Source organism: Mesoplodon mirus (assembly GCF_964341445.2).
Source record: "Mesoplodon mirus genome assembly, chromosome: 19".
NCBI lineage: Eukaryota > Metazoa > Chordata > Mammalia > Artiodactyla > Ziphiidae > Mesoplodon > Mesoplodon mirus.
Genome location: NC_138995.1, coordinates 54,169,133 through 54,182,387, shown reverse-complemented (window position 1 = coordinate 54,182,387; position 13,255 = coordinate 54,169,133). Strand labels below are relative to the sequence as shown.

The 13,255-nt window shown below is 44.3% G+C and overlaps 1 protein-coding gene across 1 annotated transcript; it reads left to right on the top strand.

Moving 5' to 3' along the window:
• Positions 1-1,582: 1,582 nt before the first annotated feature.
• On the top strand, positions 1,583-12,703 carry CXCL17 (C-X-C motif chemokine ligand 17). Its single transcript, XM_082605909.1, has 4 exons — positions 1,583-1,841; positions 8,709-8,789; positions 9,431-9,532; positions 12,305-12,703. The coding sequence occupies exons 1-4, from the start codon at positions 1,763-1,765 to the stop codon at positions 12,400-12,402; spliced, it is 360 nt and encodes a 119-aa protein (XP_082462035.1). The 5' UTR covers positions 1,583-1,762; the 3' UTR covers positions 12,403-12,703.
• Positions 12,704-13,255: the final 552 nt, after the last annotated feature.

The window sequence follows — 13,255 nt, the reverse complement described above, 5'->3', positions numbered from 1 at the left end:
TGTGATCTTGAACAAGTCAAGTAACTTCCCTGAGCTTTCATTCCCTCTTCCATAAAATGGAGCAGCTGGACTAACTCTCCACGGGTCTATGTGTGTAGTGGGAGCTCCTTAGAGATGGCGTCACACCTTCTTCTTCTCGGGAGCCACCACCTGCAAATACTGGGCATACATTACGGACTCAGATGCTCACTGAATGTGTGTATGAATAAATGACTCTTCTTAGAGCAACAGGAAGCATGGAATCAATCAACAAGCATTTGTGAATGTCTACTACGTATACTGTAGAGTGGGGAAACCAAATAACAGCGGGAAAATGGTTATTTCTCCCACTTTCCCCTTACCTCCTTCCTGGAGAGGGAACTTTGTAAGTCACAAAGACTGTGCTTACACAACTAAAATTCTCAAGATGAGCTCTAATTAGTTGTCAATATTAACAAGAGAAGAGTCTGACTTTTTTCCAGGGAGAAGCCACATCAGTGGTTTACATCAGACCAAGCGCAGACCGAGCCTCCAACTCGAGGACAATCTCCACTGCTGAGCACAGTGCCTGCCGCCTGCAGACGCTTTATAAACTCTGTAGTAGCAAAGTCTACAATCAACTCTCCAACATGTCCACAGGCAGAAATAATCTGAAATTGAGAGGGTAAGAATGAACAAACAAAAACCACGGCTGGCCTCTTCCCTCCTCTTGGCTGGAACAAAAGTCACACCACCTTTACTCACTCCTGCCTGGAGGAGCCAGGGAGGACTTCCCGTTAACCTTCCTCTCAGTCCCATAAATATCACCCAGCACTTAAGCCCAGCCTCCCCCCAATCTTTGAACCCATTTCCTGAAGCCTCTGGAATGAGTCACACTCGGTAAGCGCTGATGGTGTGTACCCTCAATGTTTGCTCCAAGTAGTATCACTTCCTCTCGCTTTGGGCTGTTTCCAGACAAGGTCTGAAACAAGAGCCCCAGCAGCCTGGGCAAACACCTTCCCCGCTGTGGCTCCTGTTTCTCAAACCCTCTTGGACATGAAACCTTGAGGGTCTTCCACCAACCCAGTTCCCTCTCCTTTAAGCGGGAGCCACGAGGCCACAGCCACCTGCCTGACCACCAACAAGGAGGCCTGCTTTGACCCAGTGCTCCAGGCCAGGGTTCGGGGCAAGAAAGAAGAGCCTCTCCTCCTTGATCCTCTCGGCTTCCCTCCTGATGTGGCCACAGAATTGGAGGAAATTGTGAACAGTGGGGACACGGCAACTTCCCAGACAACAACTCTGCTATTGCTGATCCAAGGACGGGAGTGGGGAGGACAGAGGGGAAACACGCCGTGTGACTCTCTCTTTGCTCTTAGCACTCTCCTTCCCGCCAGATACTCAGCTAGAAAATGTCACTCACATGTATAAGGAAACTCAAACAAGGAAAAAGACTTGGGGAAGAAATCTTAGCACATTGCGGGGGTAGGGAGGTGGGAGGGAGGAGGGGAGGGGCTGAGAACTGCTGCCAAGTTATCGGTCACCCTCTCATGTTCCTAAGAATAGGCTTCACTCCTTCTCATTGGCCAGTTTTACCTTCCAGATTCCCATAAATCACACGGTCCAGTTACCTGATGAGACCAGCATCACTTGGCCAGAATCTCGCCCGCTAATGGCCTGGGAGTAAAGCGCAGACCCCCAGGCCACGTACCACGCACGGCCTGAGCCACTCCGACAGCTCGGGACCCTCTCGCTGGGAACCGTCCACACACTCTTCAAGCAACGCGCGGCAGCACCAGCGGTTGAGATGACGGTTCTGATCTCTTCCCTCCTTCTGTTGCTGCCACTAATGCTGGTGTCCACGGTCCACAGCACCTCAAATCCAGGTAAAAAAGTTTGTTTTCTAAGAAAGATAAAGAGGGGGGAGACACATGGCAAAACAGAAAAGAACACGACCACACATGCAGTAAAATGTAGCCCCTTTAGGTTTCAGGGATTAGGGGCAAGTTAGCCTGTCTCAGTGCCCGTTCCCTCACTTACAAAAGGAAAGAACTGTACATAAATCCAAAGAGTGTTGTGAGAGTTAAAGAAGCCCGTGTGTATGGAAGTGTCTGCAACTGTAGCTGGTGGGGGAGAAAACAAGAATGGCCCGACAAAGATTAGCTGCCTCACCTGCCCCCCAGTCCCTGTTCTAGAGAGTAATGAATGTCCCCAGGGCCAGGCTCGGAGGCAGTGGTGGGAGGGTGTTGCAGGCAACTGTACAACCACAGACAATAAGTCATCCCCGACCGTATTCTTTACAGTGCACCAGATGTGCCCCAACAATTTTTAATGCTATTTCATGGGACGGTGATAAACTAGAAAAATCACACCACCAGGTCGTACCCATGTTTGAAACTGTAGCCACGCCAAGCCCTGTTTGAACAGCTCACCTTTGGGAAGCAGACCCTGGGTTAGGGGTTCCGAATCGGCTCCACTTTTCACTACAGCTGAAGTGGTCTAGCCCTTAGCAGAACAGCTGTGCGGAAGAGGCCTCATCCCGACCTATGTCTGCACTCGAGGGGAACATCTCCCCAAGGGCTACTTTGAGGTGAAATAGCTTTGTTATATACTGAGCATCAACTCTGTCCCAAAATCAGGAGTTCTCCCTACTCCACCCCCATTTCCAACGTTCCCTCCCTTATAGAGAGAGCTCTCTGGAAGCTGCTGGGCCCCCCGGCCCTGGGGCCTAGACCACCATTCTGGAAGGGAAGGCTTTTCCACCACTAGGACAGACACCAAGGCCAGAGTCCTCGGCCTGGATTCCAAGCTGCAGCCACAGCTGCCTTTCCAGTCCACCCCTCCGCGCACTAAGTGCTCTGTGCTCCACTCAGCGAGGCCTCGGGCTGCTCCCGAGCTGCTCTTGTGCTTGTGCTTTCCCACCAGCTCAGCTTCGCTCACAAAACCCACCCCACGGCCCCTCCTCCCACAGCCTCCCTTGATTCGTCCCAGGACCACATGGGAGCCCTCCTGCCTGTGAACAAGCTCAACCCTAACTCGACTCTCTGCGCTTTTCATGTTCTCCCTTAAGCTGAGGTGTTGGTGTGCCTCTCCCACCTCCACCCCTGCCCTTCTACACTGTAGCCTCCCCTCGGCACAATCTGCTGTATTGTTTCCACATCCCTCACACTATCCCGCACGGTGCTCAGTAAATATTTGCAAAGTGAAAGAATAAATCCTCAGGTTTCTGAGCTCAAAATGTTGCCCTTAGGAGACTCGACACCCGCGTTTCATAGCAGGCCCACTGACATTAGGGCTGGATAATTCCTTGTTGTGAGGACGGTGGGCTGTTCTGTGCTTTGTAACCTGTTTAACAACATCCGCGTGGCCTCCACCTGCTAGAAGCCAAGAGCAGCCTCTCCCCTACCACCCTGCCCCGCCCAGTTAGTACAGCCAAAAATATCTGCAGACATTGCCAAATGTCCCCTGGAGGGGGAACCACTGCCCAGTGGGGCCACTGCTCTCTACCAATAATTCTCAAACATGGCGACACGTTTAGACTCACCTGGACCTTGAGACTCAGACTTGAATTGAGGGGAACCGCGATCCAAATCCTGGCTCCATCACTTACTTTGAAATCCTGGACAAGATGCTTAACATTTTTCAGCCTCAGTTTTATCTTCTTAAAATGAATAAAATACCACTTAGCGTGTGCAACTGTTCTAACGAGTCAACGACTGATAATGTGAACTTAGTAAGGGTTCAGTCAATCAGGTGAGTAAAGTAGCTACTAAGGCAAAAAGGCAATGAGTTGGGGAAAGCTCACTGAGCTGCCAGGTGGCACAATTACAAACCAGAGGGGACCGGTGGTGGCCGGGCTCAATTCTTGTTTCCCAGGCAAAGGGAGTTTGCAATGCTGGACCAAGTCTGGCGAGAAGAAATAAAACACTACACGGTCCTCCCACCCCAAAATTCTCCAAATAAAATCTGAGCTTGCTTTATCTCTTCAAATAACCACATACATGTTTAATATGCTTTTCACAGGGAAGAGGGAAAAAAAAAGAGAACCCATGACAATGTTAAGAAATAAATTACTTACAATAATAGAATACTCATTCCTTGTAAGATTACTTATTAATTATACAATTATTTATAATAAATAGCTCCCATGTGTTAAACAATCCCATGTGGCTGGCTTCTCCTAAGCACTTATACATACTACTTCATTGTGTCCTCACAGAAATGTAGTGTACTTTTTTATTTTTAACTTTTCATTTTTCAGACTTAAAAATGTTGTGAAAAGAATCAGAGTTCCAATAGATCCAAAAACCCCACCCAGTTTTTTTCAAATAACACCGTATATAACCATAATATGATTATCAAAACCAGAAAATTAGCAATGATACAATCTATTAACTAATGTACAAATTTTCAGAATTTGCTAATCATCCATTGACGTCCTTTTCCTGGTCAGAATCCAATCCAGGATCCTACACTGAAGAAAGGCATCATCACTCCTGGTCTCCTCCAATCTAGGCACTTTCTCAGCTTTCCTTGTCTTTCAGGACCGTGACATTTTTAAGAATACTGTCAGTTATTTTGTAGAATGTGCCTCAATTTGGGCTTATTGGATGTTTCCTCATGACTAAATTCAGATTATGCATTTCTGGCACTGATACCACAGAAGCGATACTTGCCCTCTCAGCGCAGCGCATCAGAAGGCCCACGATAACAAGATGTCTCATGATGGGTGATGTTGAGTTTGAACACTGGGTAAGATGGTGTCCATAAAGGTACTATTTTCTCATTGTAGTTAATAAGTATCCTGTGGAGAGATACTTTGCGACTATGCAAATAGCCTGTTTCTTCTCATCATATTTTTGCCCGTTAATTTTTAAAATCCATTGATGATTCTTGCCTACAACAGGTATTATAGAGTCTTAGCAAAGCAGTGATTTTCTACTCCCATCATTCCCTCTACGTTTATTAATTAAGATTCTACTATAAGAAGGAGCTGTTCCTTCTCTCCCATTTATTTAGGTATTCCATTATTTATTTTTATAAGTAAAGACTTGGGGATATTTGTGGATTATAATCTATTACTATCCTTATTCACCACGGTGCTCACATTGTCCCAAAGCTGGCCACTGAGCTCCAGGTGGCTATGGTGTCTTTTTGACATGTCATTGCTTTAGCAGTTCCTGACTTTCTCACACCACGAGATGTTCCAGGCTCATCTTGTACTTCCCTTCCGCAGCCCTGGAGTCATCCGTTTGTCCACGGAGCCCTGGTTCCTTTCATGGGGGAACGATATTCACAAACCTTGGGCACTTAGGTATTGCCCATGGCTACTAGGGCTATTGCGTCTAGGCCCTCTGGTGGACAGATGTGTGCATACACACACCAATGTACTTTTTTTAGCCCCGTTTTATTGGATTGGGCAAAAAGTTCATTCGGGTAAGATGTTACAAAAAACGCGAACAAACATTTTGGCCGACCCAATACAAATTATTTAAATGAGGCACAGAAAAGGTAAGCAGCTTGTCCAAAATCACAATGCTAGTAAGTAGTGGAAATGAGAAGTCAAAATAATAACAGAGCTACTGCAAAACCTAACAAGTGGAAGTAACTTCTTTACACAAACAAGTCAGCAAAAAGCAGTAAGCCTAATACTCCAGCATAGACACTCCCTTTGGGAAATAACTAGAAGTCTGCAATAATAACCACAATAATACCCATCGGGTACTGAGCACCTACTTGGGCACCAGGCCCCAGTAGCTCCTTTATTCCTAACAACACTGCAAGGTGGATACTAATATCCACTCTTTACAAACCAGAGAACCAAAGATCGTAGAAGCTAAGTGACTTCTCCCAGACTACAGAGTTAACTGACAGAGCAAGCAGTTGACCCCAGGTCTGCCTGGATATAAAGTCCATGCTATTCTACTGTATTAATATTATCCAAAGCTGATTTTACGTAGAACAGAAGTAAGCTTTTACTTTAATAGTTATATGTTTATTTTAATGCATGTTAGAAGAACAATCTAAGCATGTATCAAACCCATAATCTCACAGATAACACTGCATAGGATGAAGCTCTTATGTAAATTAAATTTATTTAGAAAAAAGTATCAAGTGAATAGTAGAAAAGGTGGTATAATTTATAGCAAAAATCAATAAGGTGGTCCAAAAATGTCTGACTGACACTTGGAGGACATAATATTATACTAACACCTTCGTTTTCAGTTACACCGTGAAGTTAGGGTCATGTAGGGCTGCAGAAAGAACAGCAGACTACGAGCCTTGGACCAAGGTTTTAGCTCCAGGTGTGTCACCATTACCTTTGTGAACTTGGGCATTTCATTTGCTCTCTCTAGGCCTCAGTTTTCTCACCTGAAAATAAAAGAGATGGTGATTTAGTTAATCAGTACAATGCTTTAAAAACAACTTGGTAATGATATCAAGAAACATAAAACTGTTCATAACTTTTGACCCAGTAATTCCATTTTGGGAAACCTTGCCCAAGGCAGCAATCCAACATTTGGAAGACAGTTACAAGCACAAAGAAATTTATCAATCTCCAAAAATAAAACAATCTAAATATTCAGCAATGAGAGAAGAGTTAAATAATCGGAAACACATATACTTGAGAGTGTTATGCAGTCATTCAAAATGTCTGTTATAAGTGTTGTAGGAAAACACAGGAACAAGCTTATAAAGTGAAAAAAAGAAATTGGCTCATATACTATGGTTATCACTTCATTAAAAAATTATATGCAGGGACTTCCCTGGTGGCGCAGTGGTTATGAATCCACCTGCCAGTGCAGGGGACACAGTTTCAAGGCCTAGTCCAGGAAGATCCCACGTGCCGCGGAGCAACTAAGCCCGTGAGCCACAACTACTGAGCCCGCGTGCCACAACCACTGAAGCCCGCGCACCTAGAGCCCGTGATCCACAATAAGAGAAGCCACTGCAATGAGAAGCCCGCGCACCACGACAAAGAGTAGCCCCCGCTCACCGCAACTAGAGAAAGCCCACGGGCAGCAACAAAGACCCAACGCAGCCAAAAATAAATAAATTAAATAAGTAATTTTTTAAAAAAATTATATGCAGGAAACACACCCAAATTGCAACAGCTAGTAAGGGTAAGGATTTCTTCATTTTTACTTTACACATTTTCTCTAATATAGTTATATTGCATTAAAAACGAAAAAGAAAAACTTCTCAGTGAAGGGGTTCCACTAATAATCTCCAAGTTTCCTTCTGGCTCTAATATTCTGTGGCTTTTCTCTGGAACCAGAAGTAGAGGTCAGGTGACAGTGATATAGTAGAAAAGTTTAGACAGCTGGGGTTATGCCCGTTGAAATTACTTTAACGCCACTCCAAATAGCACATGAAAACACTTGGAAACCAGCACTTGGAGAAATGATGCAACACCCTTCATCTGTGTGGCAGGAGGGCAGAAAGAGTCTGGGAAATAGGAGAGTGGGATTGAACCGGATGCTGCTCTAAGGGCCCTCTCTGGACACCTTGTTCCTCCGCTTATCAAACAAACATTTACCACGTGTCTACCATGTGTCACGAGCCATGTAGCTGAATGACCACTGAGCCATTGATTCAGAGTCTAGTGAGGAAGAAAAATTTTTAGTTTGCTAGGACCGCCATAACAAAATACCACGGACTGGGAGGCTTAAACAACAGCAACTTATTTTCTCACAATTCTGGTGGCTGGAAGTCAAAGATCCATGCGTCAGCAACTTTGGTTTCTTCTGAGGCCTCTCTCCTTGGCTTACAGATGGCCATCTCCTTGCTATTTCCTCACCTGGTCATTCCTCTGTGCATGTACATGCCTGGTGTCTCTTTGTGTGCCCAAGTCTCTTCTCCTTATAAGGACTCCAGTCAGATTGGATTAGAGCCCAACCATCGGGGCCTCATTTTAACTTAATCATCTCTATAAAGGCCCTATCCTCAAATACAGTCATTCCGAGTTATTAAGGGTTAGGGCTTCAATGAGTTTTAGGGGGACACAGTTCAGTCCACAACACATTTCAAACAACAAACTATAACTGTGCAAGGATAGAGCTGTATTCAAATGTGATGGGGAAACATGGGAAACCGTAATTAATTCTGGCAGGAAATATGAGCAACTCCTGTACAGAGGAAGCATCATCTGGACCCAGTTCTAGCTCAAGAATCTCTATAAACCATCATACTTGATTGTCATTAAAATATTTTAGGTATCACAAAATGGGAATAAGATAGCATCAGGTGGTAAGACAGACTTGAATAGAGGCCAAAAGAGGAATGGATTTGTTGCAGAGGAACAAAGGTAAATACCAACCTCTTATAGTTGAACTGGGATAATGGATTCAAATACATCCGAAGGTGGAGGTCCGGTGAAGCTCCTGACTGGTTTATGGAATAATCTACTCCTTGTTCTCCTTCCTTAGGTCATGAGGATTTTAATGTGTGTAGGGGGGGATCTTAATGGGGGGAGGTTGTAAGGTGTTGATTAACCCCTACCTATGGTCCTCTCTTCCATCCAGAAGCCATTCTTTCTCCACCTACCTCCAGCTAAGCTTTTCTTTAGGCCAGATTTTAAACCTCAATTCCTTATCCATTTAAAATACTCCTCTCTTGAAGCACCCTAGATCCCTGAGTAAAAAGGAAGAGCAATGGAGCTACGCTGACCTCGGTAGCACGATGATGGGGGACCAATTCTCTTGGCCCCTTCCCTTTCCAGTGACTGGAAGTGACCAGTTTCCTTCCCACAGGGATTGCCAGAGGCCATAGGGACCAACGCCAGGCTTCTGGGAGGTGGCTCCAGGACGGAGGCCAAGAATGTGAGTGCAAAGGTCAGTAATCCAGTATCGACAACAGCGATGCACCATCAGATCCCAACTTGCTCCCTTGAGTCCCTCTGGGACCAGAGCAGATGTTATCTGAGCTGAGCTCACCTTCTCCCCTCTCCACAAGACCATCGCATGCAGCACCAACACTTATTTTCTTTCTGAGTCTTAGGCAAGAGCTGGACTCCTCCAAGGTCCAAAGGGGAGCTGGCTGAATCTCTGGCTGCCCCCTCTCCCTTACCCTCTTTTCCCCAACAACCCAGGGCTGCCTTCCAAGTCTTTCCTGGATGCCATTCTCAACCTTATTTTACTCACAGGTAGACTGAAATCAGAGAGGCAAAACGGCTTGCTTGAGGTAAAGCAGCCACTAAAAGGCAGACACCTAGGTCTTATTCCTCATTTTTCAGTCTCCCTAATGATACCCTGATGCTTCCTCCAAACCTGCCACCAAATCCTTGCCCATACAGGTCAGGCAAACAACTTAGAGACCCTAGTGCTCATATAACTGGATATCTCCACTGTTCTGTGTTTTGACCCTTTCCCACACCCACTGCAGTATGAAAACGAATCGAGAGGCAAGGAAGATGGCAAGTAAAGTCCTGCCTCAAACATATTAACCCTTCTAAGCAGCAACTCCCTTATTTCAGATTGGTTCCTGAGAGCCCATAAAAGAAAACTCATGGCAGTGCCTGGGCTGCCCAAGAAGCCGTATCCCTGTGATCATTTCAAGGGCAGAGTGAAGAAAACCAGTAAGTTCCAAAAGAATGACCTTCCTTAAACCAGAGTCACTCTGTGGAATCAACTAGGGCTGAAGCAGGGGTTGAGAAGAGACAAGAGAAATGAAATGAAGACCAGGATAAGCACACTTCTCAGCCCTTTGTACTCAGTGTTAACTTGTGGGGAAATAGGAAGAGAAAGAAAAGCAAAATGCAATTCTCCTAATACTAGAGAGGCTTAACCAAATTCCTTAATGATAGAATGCCATTGCTTATCAAAGTGGAGGCAGATGGGGCTGTTGGGGACCTGGTCATTGATCTCTGACGATGACACCGGTGTTGGTGTCAAACAATATGTGATTCCTCCCTAGTCTAGGTATAATTAAATGTCATATAAAAAGAATATTGGTGGGCTTCCCTGGTGGCGCAGTGGTTGAGAGTCCGCCTGCCGATACAGGGGACACGGGTTCGTGCCCCAGTCCGGGAAGATCCCACATGCCGCGGAGCAGCTGGGCCCGTGAGCCATGGCCGCTGAGCCTGTGCGCCCGGAGCCTGTGCTCCGCAACGGGAGAGGCCACAACAGTGAGAGGCCCACGTAACGCAAAAATAATAATAATAATAATAATTAGGTAGGTCATTATATGTTGATTGGAAAGATATCCACAATATAGTAAGTGAATAAAAGGTGCAGAGACCCCCTATTTCAAGCCCATCACAAAAATAAATGTCAGTGAATTAAAGGTCTAAATTTGAAAGACAAACTTACAAGGGAATATTGGAGACTATATTCATGACCTTGGGGTAGGAAAGGATTTCTTAAACAGGTAACAAAAATTATAAGTCATAAAGGAAAAGATTAATAAATTTGACTTTATTGAAATTAAGAAATTTTGGTCATCAAAAGAAAATGACAAGAAGAAGAGTAGGGGTATGTCTGCAAATATTAATATCGATAAAGGATTAATATTCAGACTGATAAGGAATTCCTATAGATCCATGAGAGGAAGGCAGGAAACACAACAAATAGGCAAAAGAGTTGAGTAGGCACTTCAGAGACAAGAAATCCAAATAGCTAATAAACATGTGAAATGGCACTCAACCTTACTAGTAACTGGGAAAATATGAGTTAAAACCAAACAGAGGGACTTCCCTGGTGGCACAGTGATTAAGAATCTGCCTGCCAACGCAGGGGACATGGGTTCGAGCCCTGGTCCAGGAAGAGCCCACATGCCACAGAGCAACTAAGCCCGTGCACCACAACTACTGAGCCTGCGCTCTACAGCCCGTGCTCCACAACAAGAGAAGCCACCACAATGAGAAGCCCACACACTGCAACGAAGACCCAACGCAGCCAAAAATAAATAAATAAATTTATTTTAAAAAACCCAGATCACTCCACATCATAAGATTGGCAACAATTTTTTTTGAATTTTTGAATTTTGTTTTATTTATTTTTTTATACAGCAGGTTCTTATTAGTCACCCACTTTATACATATTAGTGTATATACGTCAATCCCAAGGATTGGCAACAATTTTAATGTCTGATAATTCCATGTATTGTCAGAGAGTAGAACAGAGAAACTATCATCTCCTGCTAAAGGGAGTGTAAATTGGTAAATCATTTTGAGAAAGTGCTGGTAGTTATCTACTAAAGTTTAATCTCTGTGACCAAGCAACTCCACTCTTAGCAATTCCGTACTCAAAAGGAATGTTGCTTATGTACATTGGAAGAAATGAACAAGGATTTCATAGCAGGATTGTTTATAACCATCCCAAACTGAAAATTGGTCAGTGAATAAATAAGTAGTAGTATATTTGAATATTATATATCTGTGAGAATGAACAATAATAAAGCAACATAATGTTGAGTAAAAGAGAAAAAAATAAGAGAGAATAGTTATAGCATGATTTAATATACATAAAGTTTAAAATAAGGCAAAATTAAACTAAATTATATAGGAATGTATAGGTAGGTGGTAAAGCCATAAAGAAAAGAAAATAATGCTTACTGCAAAAGTGGGGATTACCATTGTGAGGGGGAGAGGGAGGATAGTGATCAGATGAGGAGGAGGGTTGCTGGTAGTATTCTAGTTCCAGGCCTAGGTAGTAGTTTCATGAATATTTCTTTGTAACTACTTATTGAACGGCACATTTAAGTCTTAAGGACTTCCATAGACGTGCCATAATAAAAGATTTGTTAAAGGAACATAGCAAAAACAATATGTATAGGATAAGCTCATTTTGTGTGTGTTTTTTTAACTAATTTATTTATTTTTGCTGTGTTGGGTCTTCGTTTCTGTGCGAGGGCTATCTCTAGTTGTGGCGAGCAGGGTCCACTCTTCATCGCGATGCGCGGGCCTCTCACTATAGCGGCCTCTCTTGTTGAGGAGCACAGGCTCCAGACGCACAGGCTCAGTAGTTGTGGCTCACGGGCCTAGTTGCTCTGCGGCATGTGGGATCCTCCCAGACCAGGGCTCGAACACATGTCCCCTGCATTAGCAGGCAGATTCTCAACCACTGCGCCACCAGGGAAGCCCCTCATTTTGTTTTTTAAAGTGAACTATTATGTTTATATACAAAAATGTATGGAAAACTATGTAGCAAACAAGTAACAACAGTTAGCTCTACAGAATGAGGAGTAGCAGCTGGGGTTGGGGCATCCTTTAACTTTTTACTGGACATACTTTTTCATTTTAATTTTTTCCATTAGATGAGTCTTACTTTTAACATTTTAAAAGCTCTCATAAAAAATAAATTCTAAAAATGTTTTTAACAGTAGTCTCTCCCTTTTCTTTTTACCCTAGGACACCAAAGACACCACAAGAAGCCAACCAAACCCTCCAGAGCCTACCAGCAATTTCTCAGACGATGTCAGCTGGCAAGTTTTGCTCTGCCCTTATAGGAGCTCTGAGAGCCCACCGTCCCGATAAAACACTCTGTCAACAAGGCAGTGAGTGCACCTAGAAGATGCTCTTCTCCCACCTCAAGCTCCCCATCCCTGTCCCCACTCCCAAAAAGCATGTTCCCCATGATTATTGCCCCCTCTAGTGGCTTCTTTTCTTGTCAGTCTTTTCCTGGGGCCTCCCCTTACCCAGGCTTTAACTTACTTACCGGGAATCTCTGGTTGCCTAGCTGGTCCCACTGGATCTTAAATACAACCAGACAAGTAGTAAACAAAAGTCAATAAATATATTTAAATGTAATAGGTCAAAATCATTTTCATATGGGGTCTGGAAACTCACATTCAATCCAGACAACCCACTTTACCCTGTTCATTCCAAACTCAATCCAGATTATACACACACCTCTATCTAACACCACCTTCAATCTCGCTCCAGTTTCCAACTTTTTATTCTTTTACTCATTCAACAAACCTTTCTGAGGTAAGAGCTAGGTGGGGCAAAGAAAGAATTTAAAGTAATGAATCAGACATTGTCTTACTAAAGATAATATAGGTTTGGGGCTTCCCTGGTGGCGCAGTGGTTGAGAGTCCGCCTGCCGATGCAGGGGACACGGGTTCGTGCCCCGGTCTGGGAGGATTTCACATGCGGCGGAGGGGCTGGGCCCGTGAGCCATGGTCGCTGAGCCTGCGCGTCCGGAGCCTGTGCTCCACAATGGGAGAGGCCACAAGAGTGAGAGGCCCACGTACCACAAAAAAAAAAAAAAAAAAAACCTAGCCAGGTACTACCACAGTATCTGACACATACCAATGAGTCACACTTCTAATTCATAAGGCCTTCATTTTATTTTTCTTA